At 37.2% G+C, this 20,850-nt stretch overlaps 1 protein-coding gene and 1 pseudogene across 3 annotated transcripts; one reads left to right on the top strand and one right to left on the bottom strand.

Annotated features, from left to right (window-relative positions):
• Positions 1-932: 932 nt before the first annotated feature.
• LOC114284986 (PQ-loop repeat family protein / transmembrane family protein) lies at positions 933-19,957 on the top strand. Of its 3 annotated transcripts, none has more exons than XM_082898708.1 (13): positions 933-1,594; positions 7,391-7,433; positions 8,252-8,278; positions 8,374-8,466; positions 9,633-9,820; positions 10,925-11,093; positions 11,196-11,321; positions 14,769-14,888; positions 15,619-15,639; positions 15,976-16,034; positions 17,119-17,209; positions 17,629-17,730; positions 19,454-19,957. In XM_082898708.1, exons 1-12 carry the CDS (start codon positions 1,323-1,325, stop codon positions 17,701-17,703), a joined length of 1,284 nt encoding a protein of 427 aa, XP_082754834.1. In that variant the 5' UTR covers positions 933-1,322; the 3' UTR covers positions 17,704-17,730; positions 19,454-19,957. The 3 variants fall into 3 exon arrangements, with proteins under 3 accessions (XP_082754834.1, XP_082754833.1, XP_082754835.1); XM_082898707.1 differs by lacking the exon at positions 19,454-19,957 and adding an exon at positions 18,966-19,364; XM_082898709.1 differs by lacking the exons at positions 15,619-15,639; positions 19,454-19,957 and adding an exon at positions 18,966-19,364.
• LOC145804940 (small nucleolar RNA U3) lies at positions 4,944-5,130 on the bottom strand (annotated as a pseudogene).
• Positions 19,958-20,850: the final 893 nt, after the last annotated feature.

The following is a 20,850-nucleotide window of genomic DNA, read 5'->3' as shown; positions in this document are numbered from 1 at the left end:
TTCATTGTAATCTAATTTACTAACTTTCTAACATTTTATCATATGACTCAAAAAAAAAAAAAAAAAAAAAAGAAGAAGAAGAAGAAGAAGAAGAAGAAGACTATCAAGAGTTAAAGTTCATTGTAATCTAACTTATTAATCCCAAACATCTTATTGTATGACCAAAAAAAAAAAAAAAATCAATTGTCTAGAGATGTAAAAAGGGCATAGCGCAACCCTTTCAGACCTGGGTTTGGGTCTGTTGGGCTCCAACCATGTTTCTAGCCAGCTCATTTGTGCGGGATCGCAGCCTAGGTTCGCCGATCCCGAAACCCGACCTAACAATTTTTATTTTTTATTTTTTCTCATCAAAATAATTTTAAGGTCCCGTTTGTTTTCAGAGATAGAATGGAAGAGATTTATAATGAGGGGATTAATAGTGAGGGGATTGTTAGTGAGGGGATTGATAGTAAGGGGATTAATAGTGAGGAATTGTTAAATTATTTTTATATAAAATAATAAAACAAATAAAAAAATATAAAAAATTAAACATTATATTTTTTTTAAAAAAATTCAATATAAAAAAAATAAAAAAAATTTTAATCCCCTCACTATTTTTTTAATACCATCTCTACCTCCTCCTTACTAATCCCCCTTCCTCCTCCTTACTAATACCAAGGGATTACTAATCTCCTACCTATCTCTCAAAACAAACACCACATTTTCAATCCTCTCCTCACTACCAAACGCAGTCCCCTCCCTATAACCCCAAACAAACGGGGCCTAAAGTAACATTGGGTGTTAGGCAGACTGTACCTCAAATCGGGTTTGGATCTTACCAACAAGCTGGACCAATAGAACCGGGCCAGAAAAAACATGGCCAGGCCCTAGCCCGAGGGGTTGGGCTGGGCTGAGCCTAATCGGATATCAGACTAACGAGCTGTTTTTACTCCATTCACCCTTCCAATTTTGATGAGTTTGGGATTCCAATCCTTCCCTCGTTGTCGCCTATAACGTTTTTTCCTTTAAGTTTCAGTTTTTATTTTTCCATTACTATTACTAATTGTTTCAATTGTCTTTATCCCTTCCTTTCCGATGTATCCAAAAAAAAATTGTCTTTATCCCTCAGCTGCATGCATGTTCTAGATACAAATCAAACTTGATTTTCTTCCTTTTTATGTTCCTAGTCAAAGTTAATTTCCTTTTTCAGCAATAATTTAAATATTCAAAAATCCCCATCGTCCCTTTTTTAGATTGATTTGATAGTAAGTCACATCTCTCTCTCTCTCTCTCTGCTATATATATATATACAGAGACAGATTGTGATATGTGAAGGTATAGAGATGGGTATGTTTGATGATGCAATGGGAATGGGAATGGGAATGTTGAGAAGCTCTCATCAGCCGATATGCCCGAGGGAACAGCACTGCTCGGAATGGGCTTGGCATTATATGAAGTATTGTCTCTGCAATTTGAAAGATGGAGTGTCCTTATCACTGGGTTTAGTGAGTGTCATCAGTTGGGGTGTTGCTGAAATTCCTCAAATCATCACTAATTACAAACAAAAATCAGCAGAGGGACTCTCGCTCGCCTTCCTCTTCACTTGGATTGTCGGGTGACCAATACTCTCTCCTCTTCTTTCTATTTAGAAAACCCAATTTTCTTTTTTTTTCTTTTTGTTTTATTCAACGCCAATGTGATCTTGTTACGATCCCTTTACGTTGTGTTTTGGTTGGGATTTGGGGGAGTAATTTGGAAATGGAAATGGAAATAGAAAAAGCGAGGTCATATAAATATATTTTATTTATATTTCAACACTTTTTTTTTTTTCTTTTCAAATCTCTTCTCAAAACACAATTTAAAAAAAAAAAAAAAAAAAAAGTTTACTTTATCTTTCTTATTTTTTCGACTTTTGGGTAGTATCATAAGGTGCTAGTAGATTCAGCTGGTATTTCAAGATACTAGGATGGTTTGAACCAGGACATTGGAGTTACACACAACTACATGTACTTTTTTGAGTGGTAACAGTGTGTTAGCAGGTTCATTTGAGCCATTTAGACGTTTGAATTGGATCATCAGAGATGCTCTTTTCAAAAGTTATGCTTTTATATGCGTAGTATTAGTGTGTTAGCAGGTTAATTTGAGCCATTAGGTTGATTTGTATCGGATCATCAAAGATACTAAAAATTTATGCTTCTATGTGAGTAGTAATAGTGTGTTAGCATGTTGATTCGATTCATTAGGACGGTTTGTATTGTATCATCAAAGATGCTCTTTTTGATAGTTATGCTGCCTTGTAGGAAAAAGGAACTGTGTGTGCTGGTTGATTGCGATGTTTACACTGCTTGCTTGGACCTGGGATGGACCTAAGAATCTAATATACAGTGCTGAACATATATACAGTGATATTTTTCACTTTTTACGCCAATAGAAGTTGATATTGTGATCCATCTTTTTATTAATATAACTGATTGGAATTATACGTCACGGACATTGAGGACAAAAGGGATGTCCGGGCGAGAGACAGAGCGGCTCACCAGAAAGAGAGAGAGGTAGCAGAGCACCATAGTACAAGGACGCAAGACAGAGCTCATGGATCTCTGTGCCAAGAAGTTCTTGTGATGTAAAAGATACTACCTCCTATTTATAGGAGTGTCACATGACTCATAATTCCTAGATATAACCGATTTCTGTTAAGTTTTGTCAACTCATGTGTTAGAGCATTTCAATTCGTTAGGATTTGCCTCTATCCCTGAGCATGTCAAGTGATGCTTCTATCTCTAGCCACCAAATTAAACCTGGATTTTGTGCTTCATTTCAATGCAACAACGAGAGTATCACACACAATCAGACATTAAACCATATCAATTTTTGGGTTATTGTGGCAGCGACTGATTTTGAAATCAAGCACAAAAACTAGTGCCATTTCATTATGTCCATATTTGCCATAAACTGTTAGATGATCGTGGTCTCAATGCCGATTTGCCACACCCACCCACCAGATTTTCAATGCAACAACTGAATCATTAAACCATATCAAATGTATACACACATATATAGGTTGTATATGTAGATGAGTTGGATTGAGATACATTGTGGTGGGTTCAATGGTTGTGTGGGTTTATAAATATTTTTTTTTGGTTTGCAGAGATTTGAAGGGGGAGAGAGAGAGGTCAGGGCTTTCATTAAATTTTGTTAGGCGATTTGAAACCTTAAGAGGTGGGGTGTATTTTCCAAAAACTGAGTTTATCAAATCATAAGTATTTGTTAGATGCCTTAGGGGTTGTATATGTAATTTACCCTTGAGTTTATTATCAGCTAATTCTTTGTCGAAGTAGTTTGACCTATCACATATGCTCTTGAATTAAGGAAAGATGATAACATTAGGATCGATATGCTCTTTATAAGGTTTGCTAACATGGACAATTGAGAGATTGTTGCACATTTAACCCCTAATTCTTTGTTGAATTTTGTTAACAAGTGCTCTAAGGGCACATATGTTAAATGGACTCGGGTATGAGAGTCAGGTACGAGAGTATATCTAGAGTTCGGACTCATCAAACCTTAAATTTAAAGGTACACCGGACTTGGCAAAAAATTGTCATTTTTATATTTTTAATCTATTATTATGTGAGATAAAATAATATTAATTATACGTAACATGCAGTGTCCAAAATGTATTTTAGAATTTTATATCTCACTCCCTTGTCCTAGTGTTGGGTATTTGACATGGGTATGTGATTTATTTTGAAGACTCCATGAAATGTGACATAGGAGGGTACTTGCTAATAAGCTTGAAATAGTTGTACATTCTTTATGAGAGTGTGTGACATTAAAAATGTACAATCATTTCAAGTTTGGTTAACCAATCCCATAGGGAACTTGTTAGCAAGACCCTTCTTTATTTCACTTTCTTTTTATCCTTTATGCCTCTTTTGTTTCGCCCTTGCGAGCAAGACATCCAAGCCTCCACACTATTTAGTCGGATGAATTGTGTTTCTTTCCTAATGAATTATATTTAAATTTGATGGCATCCAACAAAACTCTTTGGTGCAGCCTTTTGATTTAAGTAAAACCTACTGGCCTTCGATTCTCTCTTTGTTCATTTGTGTCTTACTAGCTCAAGGAGGTGCTTCTAAAATTCCTCTGTACTCTTTTCATGAATTGATAAACTAAGAAATTCGTCCTGCCAGCATCATGCTACCATAAATTTCAACTTGATAATTTTATGTTGGGCAAAACATGTAGGGCTTGTAAACTGGAAGTGCTATTATAGTGTGCATTTGCCACATGATGAATTCGCCTCACTGGTTTTATTTATAGATATGTGTTAGAATTTACCTACACCTACCACCACCTACTACCACACCTACTACACCTACCACCAATTTACCCTCACCTACTCCTCACCTACTACCCAAACCCTCTCCTATATAATGAGCCACTCTGATTTGTAATAGAATATATCTTGTAATACATCAATCAAGATACATCAATCAATAATACATATATTTTTTCACATGGTATCAGAGCCATAAGATTTAGGCCTATACTCATTTCTTTCCGGCAGGCAGCCGGCCGGCAACCTTGCCTTCGCTGCCTGCTGGAGTTTTTTCAACACATACCAGAAACTCTTCTTTTTGATTCGGCTCCTGAGGATTTCAATAGATCTGCGACTCATCTTCTTCGCAGCAACCAATCCATCATCTCCACCACGCCCGCATCTTCTACGACTTCCAGCGCCGCCGCTTCGCCCTCGCAGTCCTCGGCAAGAAAGGTTGCTTCGTCGAAGGCGTACTCCACCTCTCGTCAAGCTCGACTCCCAAGACCTTCTCCAGATCGGCGACACGGAGTTCTACTTTCTCCTCCCTGTTCGGAGCATCCTTGGCGGCTCGCTCGGGCCTCGCCACCATGGCGCCGTGGCAGCGGCGCACCACCACCACCATCTGCCCCACCGTTGACCTGGACCGAGACCACCGCACGACCATCCCTGCCAGTCGACACAAGCAGAGCACGATCCTCTACTGCTCTGCAACGTCCGAGACGAACCAACAGGAGCTGTTAATCACGCTCTGCTCATGCGGTCCTGATTCATCGACCAGACTTTGGTTCCTGTCTCCTTCGCACTCAAGGATACAGATGAACTTTCGTTCCTGATTCTCTCTCTCACACAATATGAGAATGAAAATAAAAATTTATTGTTTTGGTTTAAAATCGGCCTCGGTTTGGGTTTCACACCACCGCCCAAAATTGTTTTTTTATTATAAAGCTTCTTGTGCACTCATTGTTCCCACTTTTGTTATTATATATATATATATATTTTTATTATATTATATTAAAAAAAAAAAAAAAAAAAAACCACCCACGTGGGCTTGTCCTCTTTCACCTCTATTATTTTTATTTATTTATTTTTCTAAAATTTTTTTTTTTAATCTTTTTCAAATACCCATTTTTATTTTATTCTATACTCCACATTCTCCTCATTCTTTTCCCCACTCCAATATATTATACTAGCCTTAATTGATTCCACTGATTTCCCCCACTTCATTTTATTTTTTTTTTATTATTATTATTATTATTATTTTATTTAAAAAAACAAAACAAAAAAAAAAAAAAACATTCATTCCAGTTTAATTTTTCTGCTCCGTCTTGTCCCTTCACGCCATTCGGATTTGCACAATACACTCATTTTATTCATATCGGGATCCACCCCGATCCACATTTTACACAAAAAAAAAAAAAAAAAAAAAAAAAAAAAAAACAACAACAACAACAACAACAACAAAAAAATACACAAAAACAACCACAGCTTTGTTTTCTTTTCTGCAGACGGCCACCCACCGACCTACTCTGCCGCCGGTCTCTTCTTTTTGCCTCCGTCCTGGGCGGTCCTTGACGGTGCGGCCTCCGTGTTTCCCACGCCGCCGAGCACGTTCACTCCCCCCTGCTCCTCTACTACGGTATATGGCGGCCCTCCAAATCGGAACATCACGGTGGCCTTCCGCTTCAGCTCCTTGTTTTCTGCCTTTAGCACACTGATCTCTGCTCGCGCATCCTTATACATGCGTTGGAGCAGAGCCAGCTGGGAGTTTAAATGCTGCACCTCATTTGTCCTACTCTGCAGCCGGTTCGACAAGTTTGTGACCGCCGTCATGCTTTCCACACATGTCTTCAAAGTATACTGGTTGGCCTCCACATCCGACTGCACTGCCATTCTTTGCTCCACCGACCGCATCGGAAAGTTCAAAGGAGCAAACTCCGGGGCGCTTGGTTGAGTTTCCAGTGCCACCGCACCAGTTCTCTCTCTCGTTGACTCGTTGAGGTCGGGAAAGAGGGTGAGCACCCCGCGGGAAGACGATGAAGCCATTCTCTCAGAAAACAGAGTGTTACAGAATCTCTTTCAGAGGTTTTTCGCAGCTTTTCTCTGCCTCAGCCTCAGCATCAACCTTGGTTAAATAGCCAAGGCAGCCACGCGCATCGCGCGCCTCTTACCACCAGCCGACAAACGGGCGCGCAAGCCAAGGCGCCCACGTGCCTCGCCATCATGTCCGGCACACCTTTTGATGAATTGGGCACGCCTTTTGATGGCACGCCTTTTGACAAAATTGGGCACACCTTTTGAGGGTGCAACTTTTACAAGGGTCCGACAAGACTCTGTAAACTGTCCCGACATTGATTCCGGTTAGCTCCTTTATGGGTCCGACAAGACTCTGTAAACTGTCCCGACATTGATTCCGGTTAGCTCCTTTATGGGTCCGACAAGACTCTGTAAACTGTCCCGACATTGATTCCGGTTAGTTTCTACAAGGGTCCAGCAAGACTCCGTAAACTGTCACAACAACTGTCACAACAGTGTCTGCTACAACGGTCCGACATGACCCCATAAACTGTCTTCTACATCGGTCTGACACCACCATACAGTGTCCTCTACAACGTTATGACCCCACCATCCAGTGTCTTCACCAATGGTCTGACACGACCATACAGTGTCACCTATCCTTTTTTATTTTTATGTATTTTCTTGTTTTGTTCCTCTCTTCAAACTCAAGTTGGTTAGTTTCTATCCTCCTTGAGTTTGCGGGGGGCTGTTAGAATTTACCTACACCTACCACCACCTACTACCACACCTACTACACCTACCACCAATTTACCCTCACCTACTCCTCACCTACTACCCAAACCCTCTCCTATATAATGAGCCACTCTGATTTGTAATAGAATATATCTTGTAATACATCAATCAAGATACATCAATCAATAATACATATATTTTTTCACAATATGCACCAAATTTAACAAGAGTTTTCTTAGTTAAACCTATTCATTGCATCAAATTCATTGATTTATTTCTCATTAAGCAGCAACTTTTCTTAATCTTATGATTATCCTAGTTTTTTTTTTTTTTTTGCAGAGATCTTTTCAACCTTTTTGGCTGCTTGCTGGAACCAGCTACCGTGAGTGCTTCTTCTATTTTTCAAATTTGTATTGAAGTTTTTCTTTCTCACAAATTCACAATGTTGTGTGTTCAATGTAGGATCTTTAGAATTTAGCATCATAATTAAATCTATTAAGTTTATAGTTTAATGTGAAAGGGTTTGGGTTGGTTAGGGTTCGGAAGGTAAAAGTTTGGGAATAGAGAAAATAAGCTTTTGGGAGGTTGTAATTAAGAATGGAGAAAGAAGCTTTATGCGGGGAAGAGTTTTAAAGTACCTAGGCACAAAGTAGAATTTTAGAAGTGGAAGTGGTAGAATTCTAGAAGTGAAAAGTTGATCATGCTTCATTGTCGGAGTTTGGATTGGCTCTAAACTTAATGGAATTAGCTAGAGGCTTTGTCGTGATTTTTTTTGTTGACTAAAAGCCAAACAATGGGGGAAAATAGGGTAAAAAAATGAATGGAAGGAGGGTGTGGGTTTGTTTTTGTTTAGCATCGTCTTGATGCTCTTTTTCTAATAAAGTTGATACTTATTTATCAAAAAAATAAATAAAATAATGGAAGGAAATATATTTGCCTGGTTGTCTGAACACTCGCCTGAAGGTATTGGTTTTCTCCTCACAAATTCATAATACGGTCTTATAGTTTCTGTAATGCATCGTGCAAGTTTATTTATTTTTAATATTGGATTCTGTGCTTCATTCAGAGACCATGAATTAAAAAATTTAACTGAAAAAAGAAACATACACGTACTCAAAGACAAAAAACGATAGGGATTGCTTCTGTTAAAAAATACATGTTACAGTTTATTGACTGAACTCTTTATTGTTGCCTTTGCAGCTTCCAACACAATTCTACATGGCAATAGTAAGAATGTTTTCTTGAAGCTGAAGTATAATTTTGTTAGTTCAACTTCTCACTTTTGGTTTATTCAACTACATGACTTCTGTGGTGGTTCACAGTTATTTACAATAACTACCTTGGTTCTTACTGGTCAAACGATATACTACGGCCACATCTATCATCGCCTGAAATCCAATAAACAAAGCCACAAGGTTGGAATTCATAAGCTTATCATCTTTAGCTATGATTTGTGCAATGGTTATGTGTGTATATATATATATTGGTCCCTTTTCTTATGTCAAAATAATGAATGTACAATTGTATTAAAAGTTGAACCCATGACAAAAACTTTTGTTCTTAGATTAGATCTCTGGTCTAGGGCTTTAAATGGCTTGGATCTGCGATCTAATAACTTCTGAAATGGAATTCAAATTACATATATGAAGTCACTTCTGCTAGGGTTCTATAAGATTAGAAAAAAGTATGGATGCTCTCCACAAGCAAGACAGGGTTGAGGGTGGGTATTGAATAGCTTGATATACATTGTTGAGCCCATTTCCTAACAGCTTAAACTTTTGAGATAATTGGTGACCTAAAAGTAAGAAAGTTTTGGTCATCAATATTTGTTTGATGTAAAAAACTAGACATTGCCAGGTAGAATTGTTGTGAACTCTCACATCTAAGCCCAGAACTTTAAACCACACATTCTCAGAAAATCTAGAAAGATGACGGTCGGAAAATCAAACCTGTTTTGGTTCTTTATTGCCTACAAACTCTATACCCTTTCTTCTATTATTTAAATCCTCATTCCACATATTTTATGTAACGTTTTGCCACCGTAAAACCATTCACAGAGTTGTGATATTTTGAGCATTAATAGTAGGTGTTCTACATCAAGAAGTCTTTGACTGCTGACAAATATGCCGACCACATTTTCTTTTCTCAACATATGCTTTGGTATTAATGCATATGTTGCTAAAAGCATCTCTGCTGTCTTCTTTCTAAATTTTTTTATTAAGGTCATCCAGTCAAGTCTGTTGTCAAATTCTTCTAATGAAACGTTGTGAACTTTCTTTTAGAGAGACTTTATGCTATAGCATTCTCAGAATGTTTTTAGCCCTTTGTGATAATTAAACTCATTCAGCAATTAAGTGCCTTCAGATATTTGAAAGGCAGCACTTTATTCACCTCTCTATTCAGTTTTCTCACACTACTATTTTTATTTTTGATTTTCATGTAACCGACCCCATTTGATGGGACTTAAGGCTTGGTTTGGTTTGGTTTAGTTTGGTTTGGTTTTCAGATCATGTTTCTGGTTTTTTGCTCTTATATATTCATAATGTATGCTTACTTTTTTGGTTTGTAATGTGGGTTCAAGCTTGCCCCAACTGAGGCAGTAGAGAAGAAAAGATCGTGTGGTAGTGTTGTTGCCAAGAAACAAGACTACAATGAAGACGGAGGGGGAAATGCAACCAATGTCTTTGTGTCAGGAATCGCTCCAAGTTCACCCATTCCTCTTCCAGGGCTTCCTTGTTATAGTTCCATGGAAGGAGAATTATACTACATGTAAATGATTCTTACCCTCAAAGTTATTACATATGTGCTGGTGGTGGTCTTGCTTGCTTTTCTATCTAGTTGTTAAAACTTAATCCTCTGAGATGAAAGGAGGTATAAAAAATTTGACAAGTGAATGTGATCTCTTTCTGGATGATAAATTATGATTTAGCATAGGCAAGCTAGAACTCCCCTTATTCTATTTATTTTGCATCCTCAAGAAGTTAGGCAATTTAGTTGCTTAGAAAATGTCACCATTTTCTTGCATGATCCGGGGTCCAGTTCAGTACAAGATGGAAATTCGAGACTGACTCCTTAGCCCATGTGAAAACATCTTCCAACTCTGTCAAATATTGTTGCATCAATATTTTACACTGAAAGTCAGAACAGCTACAGCAGCCACATCATTCTTGTTGGTAGTAATGTGACAGCATACTCCTTTTCTCTGTTGGTTCCATATTTTTACTAAAAACGAAAATCCGGGTGCGACTATCTCTCAGTCTCTTTTGATACTTTTAAACTTTCATGACTAATCTCTCCATCTCCCACCCACAAGCATGTATGTGAGACCAAAATTTTTTATTTTTTTTATTTTATAAAAAATGTTTGTTTGTTGTCATTATTTAGGTATACTTCTTCTAGTTATGAACCTATTCATTTCTGAGTCACTATTTTTTTTTATGTATAAGCATTTCTTTTACGTGTTTTCCTTCTTATTTTTTTTAATATATTTTTTTTCTTTTTATTTATTTATTTATAATTTTTAGGATAGAAAGTGTGCCTCTTTGATTTGTTAGGAATTCCCGTAGACACAAATCCAATTAAATATTCTGAACCTGTTGGCATTTTGCATAAAGCTGGAAAATAAATTAAATATATACATCACGCTGCTTGACATAATTAAGAGGCTTGTTCAGTTAAAGAATTTACGTACTCTGATCCTTATCAGCCAAGGCAGGAATTTTGTTAGTGTCATTGAGAATCTATACCCTTGCCATTAGATAATTATTAAATAGAGAATTAAACAGTCGCAGCAGACCATGGCTTTCACGATGTAAGCATTCTTGTTTTGAATGTGAATATTATGTGAACAAATTTTGTTTTTGGATTCAATAGGTCAGCAAGATCACTGTCAAAGAGCCACACTCCTACAGCAGGATCTTTTCTAGTACAGAGAAGAACTACATCATTTTATGAGCGGAATTCCATTGAAGATCCCTTGCTTGGCAGAAATGCATCCATGCAATATGAACCTCCTTCAAATATTAAAACCATGCTATGTGCAGTAAGCTTTCATGCAGCTATTTTTGGGAATTTTCTGCTTGTCAGAAACATTACCTTATTTATTTATTATGGGAATTAATATTTTGAACATTTTTCTGCTTAGTTCTCTGTTGTGACATTCTTCCTTGGCACTTTAAATCTACACCTAATGGGAAGCAGCAGGCTTACGACGGTTTTTGAAGAGCCAAACCGAGGGGTTGTTATACAAGTAGGAAGAAAGCTTTTACAGGTAGAAAAAACATCAAGTTAGTTTCTTTTATTCTGTAATAGTCACAATCAAAAATCCATTAGTCTCAAAGCAATATGGTCTCCTTACTTATGTTCATAATCAATTTGATGGTTTATTATTCTCATTATATGTGCAGAATATTAAGTCCTGTAGTTTGTCCTATTGGGAAAACTAACAGGTTATCATTGAATAATTCTTTTGTAACTTAGTGATCTGTTAGAATTTACCATAAACCTACCACCACTACCACCTCACCTACTCCACTAAACCTAACCCACTACACCACTACCACCTCCACTTCACCTACTCTCCACCTACTCCCAAACACACTCCTATATAATAGGAATCCTTGTAATTGTAATATACACATCAAAATAAATCAATCAATAATACAATTCTCTATTTCTCTTTATACATTAAATTTCTACATGGTATCAGAGCAGGTTTAGAACCCAGTATTCGTGCTTCACCGGCGGGCGGCAACCTCACCTTAGCCGCCTGCCGGACCTCAACCTAGTCCGCTAGAATTTTCTACACATACCTTTCGTTCCTCAGGCAACTGAATCCATAGTTGACTGTGCTACACACTCTCTCTCTCCAACCTCTCTTCAAACACTTGCTCAAGAAATCTTTTGCCAGCTCGGAAAACCATCTCGGAAACTCTGGTACATCGCCGGAAAACCCAATCCGGTACAGGGCCGAAACAGAGTCGTTCACCTCCGGCCACGGCGGCGACCCGGTGGCCATCTCCATTACAGATGCTTAATTTTCTCCGTATGTTGGTGGGATGGGCTTCTCTCCTGCATCATCTCCAGGGTACAGCCCATCATCTCCAGGGTACAGCCCATCTTCTCCAAGGATTGGCTCGCTAGCTCTCCACAACTTTTTTGGGAAAAGCTATTGAAGCGATATGGCACACAGGAGTAGTAGTTTATGATTTAGGGGGTTTGAAGCTTGTTCCGGTGCTGGACAGGTTTTTGTCTGACTGGTTACGTTGATTCTACAGAGATGCAGAATGTTTGCTTATTTTGTAGATGTGCTGCTTACGGTGGGTTATGAATATTCCATTTGGTTTTGTCTGCTCCGTCGTTAGCTAGGTGGCTCGGCGTTTGGGCTGGTTTCAGAAATTTTAGCTGGTTTAAAAACAAACGGGGGGCTGGTTTATGGTTTTGTTTTGTTTATTCTTTTTTTTTTTGAGAAAGTGCACTGCTGTGTCAGAATGGAGTTTGTGAGTGAGCCGTTGATCTTGGCCTGCTGTATCCAACGTGGGTCAGGTTGTGAGTGGTATATATATTTATTTATATATACTTTTTTGTTTAGTGGAATCCATCTACGGGTGTTAGTTGAAGTGGGGCCCGATATTTTTTTTTTTTTTGGGCAGAGTTACCAGCTGCAAATACGTCTTCTATCACGTGGGGTGATAATTGGTTTGTGAATTATTTTAAGTGGGTGTCAGCTGGAAAATGTAGCTTTTGGAGGCAACAAGTTGAGGTATTATTTTGTTAATACGTAGCTATCCTACTTTTATATTTATATTTATATAAATATATATTGTGGCGATTTGGGTCAAAAAAAAAAAAAAAAAAAAAAAAAAACGAAGAAGCCTGCAAACCAAACTCATTTTATTCGTGTCGGGCTCACCCCGATCACCATTTTACACAAAAAAAAAAAAAAAAAAAAAACAAACAACACATCCCCAGGCGGGATTTTTTCTTCTCTACTCTACTGCAGGTCTTTTTTTTGCCTCCGTCTTGCGCGGCCCTAGACGGTGCGGCCTCCGTGTTTCCCACGCCGCCAAGCACGTTCACTCCCCCCTGCTCCTCCACTACAGTATATGGCGGCCCTCCAAATCGGAACATCACGGTGGCCTTCCGCTTCAGCTCCTTATTTTCTGCTTTCAGCACACTTATCTCTGCTCGCGCATCCTTATACATGCGTTGGAGCAGCGCCAGTTGGGCGTTTACATGCTGCACCTCATTTGTCCTACTCTGCAGCCGGTTCGACAAATTTGTGACCGCCGTCATGCTTTCCACACATGCCTTCAAAGTATACTGATTGGCCTCCACATCCGACTGCACTGCCATTCTTTGCTCCACCGACCGCATCGGAAAGTTCAACGGAGCAAACTCCGGGGCGCTTGGTTGAGTTTCCAGTGCCACCGCACCAGTTCTCTCTCTCGTTGAGGTCGGGAAAGAGGGTGAGCAGCCTGCGGGAAGACGATGAAGCCATTTTCTAGGCACCAGAGTGTTACACAGTATCTCTCTCAGAATTCTCTCTCAAAAAACAGAGTGTTACAGAATCTCTCTCAGAAATCTCTCTCAGAATATCTCTCGCAGGTTTTTTGCCTCAGCCTCAGCCTCTGTCTTATAGCCGAGGCAGCCACGCGCATCGCGCGCCTCTTACCACCAGCCGACAAACGGGCACGCAAGCTAAGGCGCCCACGTGCCTCGCCATCATGTCCGGCACACCTTTTGATGAATTGGGCACGCCTTTTGATGGCACGCCTTTTGACAAAATTGGGCACACCTTTTGAGGGTGCCACTTTTCCAAGGGTCCGCCAAGACTCTATAAACTGTCCCGACATTTGATACCGGTTAGCTTTTTCAAGGGTCCGACAAGACTCTGTAAACTGTCCCGACATTGATTCCGGTTAGTTTCTACAAGGGTCCAGCAAGACTCCGTAAACTGTCACAACAACTGTCACAACATTGTCTGCTACAACGGTCCGACATGACCCCATAAACTGTCTTCTACAACGGTCCGACATGACCCCATAAACTGTCTTCTACATCGTTATGACACCACCATACAGTGTCCTCTACAACGTTATGACACCACCATCCAGTGTCGTCACCAATGGTCTGACACGACCATACAGTGTCTCCTATCCTTTTTTATTTTTATGTATTTTCTTGTTTTGTTACTCTCTCCAAACTCAAGTTGGTTAGTTTCTATCCTCCTTGAGTTTGCGGGGGGCTGTTAGAATTTACCATAAACCTACCACCACTACCACCTCACCTACTCCACTAAACCTAACCCACTACACCACTACCACCTCCACTTCACCTACTCTCCACCTACTCCCAAACACACTCCTATATAATAGGAATCCTTGTAATTGTAATATACACATCAAAATAAATCAATCAATAATACAATTCTCTATTTCTCTTTATACATTAAATTTCTACATGATCATCTTTTGATGTAGTCATTGTTAAGTGACCTAATAGTTGTACTACTTGGATGGATGGATGGTGTGACAACCTTTTTGTCCCCGAAAAAACTGCACTCTTGAACTATCGCCTGCTATAATTCTATCTAAAGCCTCCCCCTCTTGACTCCACAGGATATATATATATATTTGCAAAATAGATGATAAAGAAAACATTGTAAAATTGATAATAGTCAATCATTCTCATGATTTGATTGTCACTGGAATTGCAGGTAAGCAGTAGTTTATTGCAAGAAACTGGGAGCACAGGGAGCAGTAAAATTGGGACCATCCTTGGTTGGGGAATGGCAGCCATCTACATGAGCGGGCGGCTTCCACAAATTTGCTTAAATGTGAGAATTTCCATGTCAATTTTTTAGTCCTCTGCTCCTACTATAAAGTTTTTATTGTTTCTGATGGTGGTAACAAATACATCCAAACTGAGATTGCATGTGTAGCATGATTAGTATTGGAAAAGAGAAACGGGCAGATCAGATATAGATTCCTTCCCCTTTTGATGCTTTTCTAATAGCTTGTTATTTATCAAGAGGATTACAGAAAAATTCCTAAAGAAAAAAATAATAATAACTTGTATTTGCTGTTGACTGTTTTTATTTATCAAAAGTAATAGTAATAATAATAATAATAATAATAACTGGGCTGATCAGATATTTGGCATGAATTTGCAGAATGGGTAAACGAGTAAATAGAAGAATACTTGCTTTTTTGATTGACCTCATTTCTATAAATTGGCTTTGAAAACCTTTCCATTTGTTTCTCAAACTTCATTTAATCTGTTTTAGATTGACAAGTCGATTACAGAAAAACTCCTAAGGAAGAAAAAAAATAATAACTAGGTTGATCAGATATTTGGCATGAATTTGCAAAATGGGTAAACGAGTAAATAGAAGAATACTTGCCTCATTGATTGACCTCATTTATGTAAATTGGCTTTAAAAACCTTCCATTTGTTTCTCAAACTTCGTTTAATTTGTTTTAAATTGACTAGCCAATTCAATGCTAATATTAGAAAATGGAATGCATATTATCAAATCTAACTTCTTGCTGATTCTTGACATGCAGATTAGAAAGGGCAATGTTGAGGTAAGCATTTCCTCCTCTGATGTTCAGTACATAAATATTTATATGTATTTCAAATTTAGAGTGGAAAAATAGGCCCATTGCTTTGTGTAATTGTAAAAACTCTAGAGGTTTAAGTCTGAATGCAGCAGACACTTTGTGCAAAAATAATGCCAAAGCTTAGGCCTGTACCTGCTTCAACCCTCTTTGTACCCTCTATGTAACGTCCTTTTTTCTTGTAGTAAATCCAGAGGGGAAAGTTTTTGGTCCTATAATGCACAATTTTTCTATCTACCCATTACCATAAAGTATATTACATTTGCATATTATTTATCTAAAATTCTCTCTTCTGACATGCAGGGGCTTAATCCATTAATGTTTGTTTTTGCTCTGGGTGGGAATATAACATATGTAGCAAGGTGAAAATGACAATTGCATTTTCTTTTTTGGATTCTAGCCATGTTGCTTAGTCCATGTCTTCCTTTTCCTTTTTCTTATCTTCTAGTGGCGGTTATAACTACCAAGAGACCTTTACCAGCTAAGCTACCAGAACCTTTCATTTTTTTCACATTTTGTAGTGTTATCTATGGTTCGTAGATGGGGATGAATTGCTTATGTCTATGGGGACGTGATGTTTGAGACATTAACTCCCATAAATAATACAAGGGTCATGACCATAGACATACACACACAAACATTGACCTTCCATTGTTTTCTTTTAATAGATGTATGTGCTTGTAGTTCCATTTCTTAATATTTGTTTTCTTTTAGTTATATATATTTTAAGCTGGACAAAATTTGCGTAATCAACGTGAAATTTTTTTTTTTTGATTCTGGTTGATGAATTTATTCACACAATTTACATCACAAGCATAAAAATAAAACAATCACACAAAGATAGAGGCTCACAATTTTTAACGTGGAAAACCAACTGGAAAAAACAACAGGACCTAGTCCAGCTAACCACTCCACTATCACCAAGAACAAAAATACATGTTGCAACATACAACCCAACACCAACCAAATCCACAAATTTTTGCTGGTGTGTTCCTTGTACTGACTGAATCCACCATCTTTGTCTTCAATGGATGATCGAGTATCAAATCCACAATGCTCTTCTGGAATCAACCACGACCTGAACATGATCCACCAAACCAATCTTGGAATCTACCAAGTCAATCACCACTGTATGAAGAATGATGGGAAGAGAGCTTTGAGATGGATCAATGCGTAGCTTAATAGCATATGATTGCTTCTCTTGTTCTCAATACTGCTACATGTCCCCGAATCATAGAGTAGAACCAGATGGTTAATTTTCTATTGGGAATATTGAAATGTTAGTTGTCTTTATATTTCTAAAGGTGCATATCATAAGAAAGTTTGTTATATTCTCAGGGCAGCTTTCTTTTGTGTATTGTTATTTTTTTATTATCAAAGTCATAATATGTTTCTTTACTAATCATGTTTTTATAATCAAAGTACTCAAATGTTTCTTGTGTGCAGTATACTTGTGAGCAGCTTGGAATGGTCAAAAATTAGTGCAAATCTGCCATGGCTGGTGGATGCTGGAGGATGTGTGCTTCTTGATACTTTTGTATCCTTGTACATGTATAATTGTGCAGTGGTGGTTCTCTGTACATATTAGAATGCTAGGCAAGGGGGCTGCAGTTTTTGTACTAATTGCTAAAGTTGGCACTATTTTTGCCCCTCCCTGCATGTAAACCAAGATGTTGGGGGCTGTTTGGTGCAGCTTATATGAGCTGTTTATAGCTTCTTCTTTTTTGGAATTTATGCCAGATTATTTAGTGCACCTTCTACTTACAGATTATTAGGCTAAAAATAGCTCAAATAAGCTAGAAATAGTTGATTATTTGAAAGGTGAGGGAGGAGTGCTTTTGGCTTCTACTTTCTGATTATCATTTTTTAGCTTACAATAAGCTACACCAAGCAAGCCCATTATGATCCCAAAGGAAATTAGTTTTTCTCACTTTGAGTAGAACTTAATGTGTCTAGATACTAATGCAATTCATCTATTTCCACTCTCGAACACCGCAAGATGCCAAGGGTCAAAATTCGAACCATTCTTAAAAGACAACGGAACATAATGCTTCCCAGGTATCTCTCTCTCTCTCTCTCTCTCTCTCTCTCTCTGTGTCTCTTGTGTGTGTCCTCTGCATCTCTTCTCACTCTTGAAAAGTGCAACTTAATGTTGGTGAAATGCATAGGGAAACAAACTATGACTTTTCTTTGTCTGTTAGATGATGCCACCAGTTAAATTGTGATTTCCTTGCAAAGGCACAAATCTAGTTGGTACACAAAGCTTCAAAAGCTCTATAGGATTTGGGGAACTCTTAGATGTATATTAAAAAAGTTAGGAAATAACAAAATGTAGGGTATAAACTGGTTTTGTCAAGAATATATGTTTCATCCAATTAGGGATGTATATTGGATCTGACAACCTGGTAACCTAACAAACAGAAAATTTATAATTTCTTTCTTTTTCTGATAGCTCAACATGATATTATCCCACAGTATTGAAAACTAGACCACAAGTTTAGGTTATGTTTAAATGACAGGAATCTGGAGGGAGAACAAGAATCCCATTACTAGTAATAAAATTCTCATGTCAACGTTATTCAAGAGTTTGGTTTCGTTAGGAATCCTCAATAGGAAAATAATAAAATTAGCAATATTGTAGGGCCTAATTATTTTTTTAACTCTTAAAAGGTTAACATTCATCGTAGTGTGAGATTCCCATGGTTAAGTGGGGGGATAGGATTGCTATTTAGTTTGGGAATGTGATTCCTAATAAAATACATAATCAGGAATCACTATTCCATTCTCATTCCCCCTCAGGATTACTGTCATTCAAATGTAAACTTATACTATGTTTGGTTGGGGGATTTGAGGGGGGATTTGGAAAGGAAAATGGAAAATGTAGGCGAAATGTAAATAAAATATACTCAAATTTCACTTAGTTTCACACACTTTTTCTCTTTCCCTTTCCAAATCTCTTTTCAAATCTCTCAACCAAACACAGCGTTAATGTTTTAGTGTGAGGATTTCAAAACTTTGAACTTGAATCACTGGGGGCATGAATGTTTTGAGTGGCTCCGAAAAGAATGTAGCTTTTAGAAGCTACAAGGACAATATTGAGGGGCATAGTTTCTAAAATTATACATCTGTTCATTGTTACAAAAATGGTCAATCATCTAAATAGTGATAAAATAAGATCCAAATATCCAAGGGTTAAATTTTTGTCATCCCCTATATGTAATTTTCTATTTTTGTGATTTTTTATTATTATTATGTATATATATATATATATTTTTTCTCCCCATCTATTGTAGGGCATCTCTTTGCAACTTACCTATGCAATAACACCCATTTACGGAGCTGATGTGAATGAAGCCCTTGTTGTGGCCTTTCTAACCAGACCGAACAATGGACATCTGAACTTGAAAGTTCTCCTGGCTTTCCTTTGATGGAAACCGCTCCTGATTTTGTTTTGTTCAGAGATGATTTAGCTGTTGCAATTGCTTTTAATATTTTTGTTTGATGTACAGAGCAGGACATATTTCTCTCTGTTCAGTTTCTTTTCAAAGCAAATGTAGAATTTTATTTTTGTTGTTGATACTCTTTTCTTTTGTGTTCTTTCGAGAGTTGTAGAATGGTTGCTGACATTATATTATCTATCAGCTAAATCTGCAGAAACTTTGTTTTGCAAATATAATTTCAGTGTTTTATTATTTTTTGCTGTTGAGTGCAATTTTATTTAGGATTATAGGATCATTACTATATTGCAATTGCGTTTTTTTTTTTTTTTCCCTTTCTGCAGGAATTAAATCGCATTGGAGCAGCGTGGCATTTTGTTATCGTGTTGGTTGTGCCAGTGCAAATATGAAGTTACCATTGTTAACTTGACCATATGTTGTCATCAAACTTATTTTCATAAGGTTTGGTGATTGAACAGTGTTATTGTAAAGGGGTGAAAAATCACATTACAATTTACACCCTTCATTTTTGTTTAGTACAATTTTTGTCCCTTTTCAAAATTACCATCAAGGCTCAAATCCTAGAAACTGAAAACACAAATTGCTCATCCCACTTACTCATTTCATTCCCCACCTTTGCCAACACTACACCAGCACCTTCTTCTTTCTTATTCTTCTTCAAACCAAACCCTAGAACTCCTTGTGTTGCAAGGCTCTCTGGCTGTGGGGGTGGGGTTTCCGAGAGAGGTAACAGTGCAACAGATGTCGTAGAATGTCCACTTTTGTTGAAGTTCTAAATTATAGAAATGTTGTCGCATGGTGACATGCCATTTTAACACAATGTCAACCAACTTTTTCCTTCTTTGTTAGGTGGTGTTTAGGTTTTATTTTTTAAATATTTTTTTGTTGATTTTTTTCTATCTTTTTGTGATCTTTAAAATATATATATATATATATATATATATATATATATATATATATATATATATATATTTACGTTCTACACAACTAGACGAATAAAAAAAATACTAATTACATCAAAAATTGGGGAAAAAAATACAGACTATATAAAAATGATGTGTTATTCTATTTTTATATTCCTTTCAACAACTTAATTTTAAATTTTTTTTAAAAAATTCTAAAATAAATTTTTGAAAACCAAACTAAACATAAAAGTGTTTATGTAATACTGTTTACACTTCGTCCTCAAAAAGAATTCAAATATTCCTCTTTATATCATATAACTAACTTTTCTTGAAGTCGTGGTCACTTTATTGCCATGACATTATTCTGTTCATTTTTTTATTAAAAGAAAAATTCCTTCATGCTCAATGGTTGGATTTTTGTTATGGAGTGCACACAAACTTTGTTAATATCTTTTAAATTGTAAAGAGTTTTTTTCTAAAACACTAAAAACTATGAACTTAAATTTGCAAGTATATAACAATTTCTTAAAATAAGAAAAGAAAAATACTGCATATCATTAATTTAGCACCACTAATGATGTGGCATTATGTAGACCCCACCATTGATGTGATAACTTGGCCTTTGTTTTATTTTATTTTTTTTCTTTACATTACCACCTCATTAGTGGTGTTTTTAGAGTTTCAAATTTAGTGCTCTAAATCACCACTCATAAGAAAATCCTAAATTGTTGTCAAGATTCATTAGTTGTTCTCTCTATCAAAGACAAAAATATATACTCTAAACAAATAATCAATAAACAAAACAATATAATCCG

The sequence above is a fragment of the Camellia sinensis genome, chromosome 12, assembly GCF_055761805.1.
Source record: "Camellia sinensis isolate YWXY chromosome 12, ASM5576180v1, whole genome shotgun sequence".
Classification (NCBI taxonomy): domain Eukaryota; kingdom Viridiplantae; phylum Streptophyta; class Magnoliopsida; order Ericales; family Theaceae; genus Camellia; species Camellia sinensis.
The sequence above is the reverse complement of the archived record's forward strand: the minus strand, read 5'-3'. Positions and strand labels throughout refer to the sequence as shown.

Excerpts from the sequence above, each read along its gene's own strand:
- LOC114284986 (XM_082898708.1), top strand. The coding sequence starts at position 1,323 with ATGGGTATGTTTGATGATGCAATGGGAATGGGAATGGGAATGTTGAGA. Across the intron at positions 7,434-8,251 it reads GCTTGCTGGAACCAGCTACC|CTTCCAACACAATTCTACAT; the intron begins GTGAGTGCTTCT and ends TTGCCTTTGCAG. Across the intron at positions 11,094-11,195 it reads TTAAAACCATGCTATGTGCA|TTCTCTGTTGTGACATTCTT; the intron begins GTAAGCTTTCAT and ends TTTTCTGCTTAG.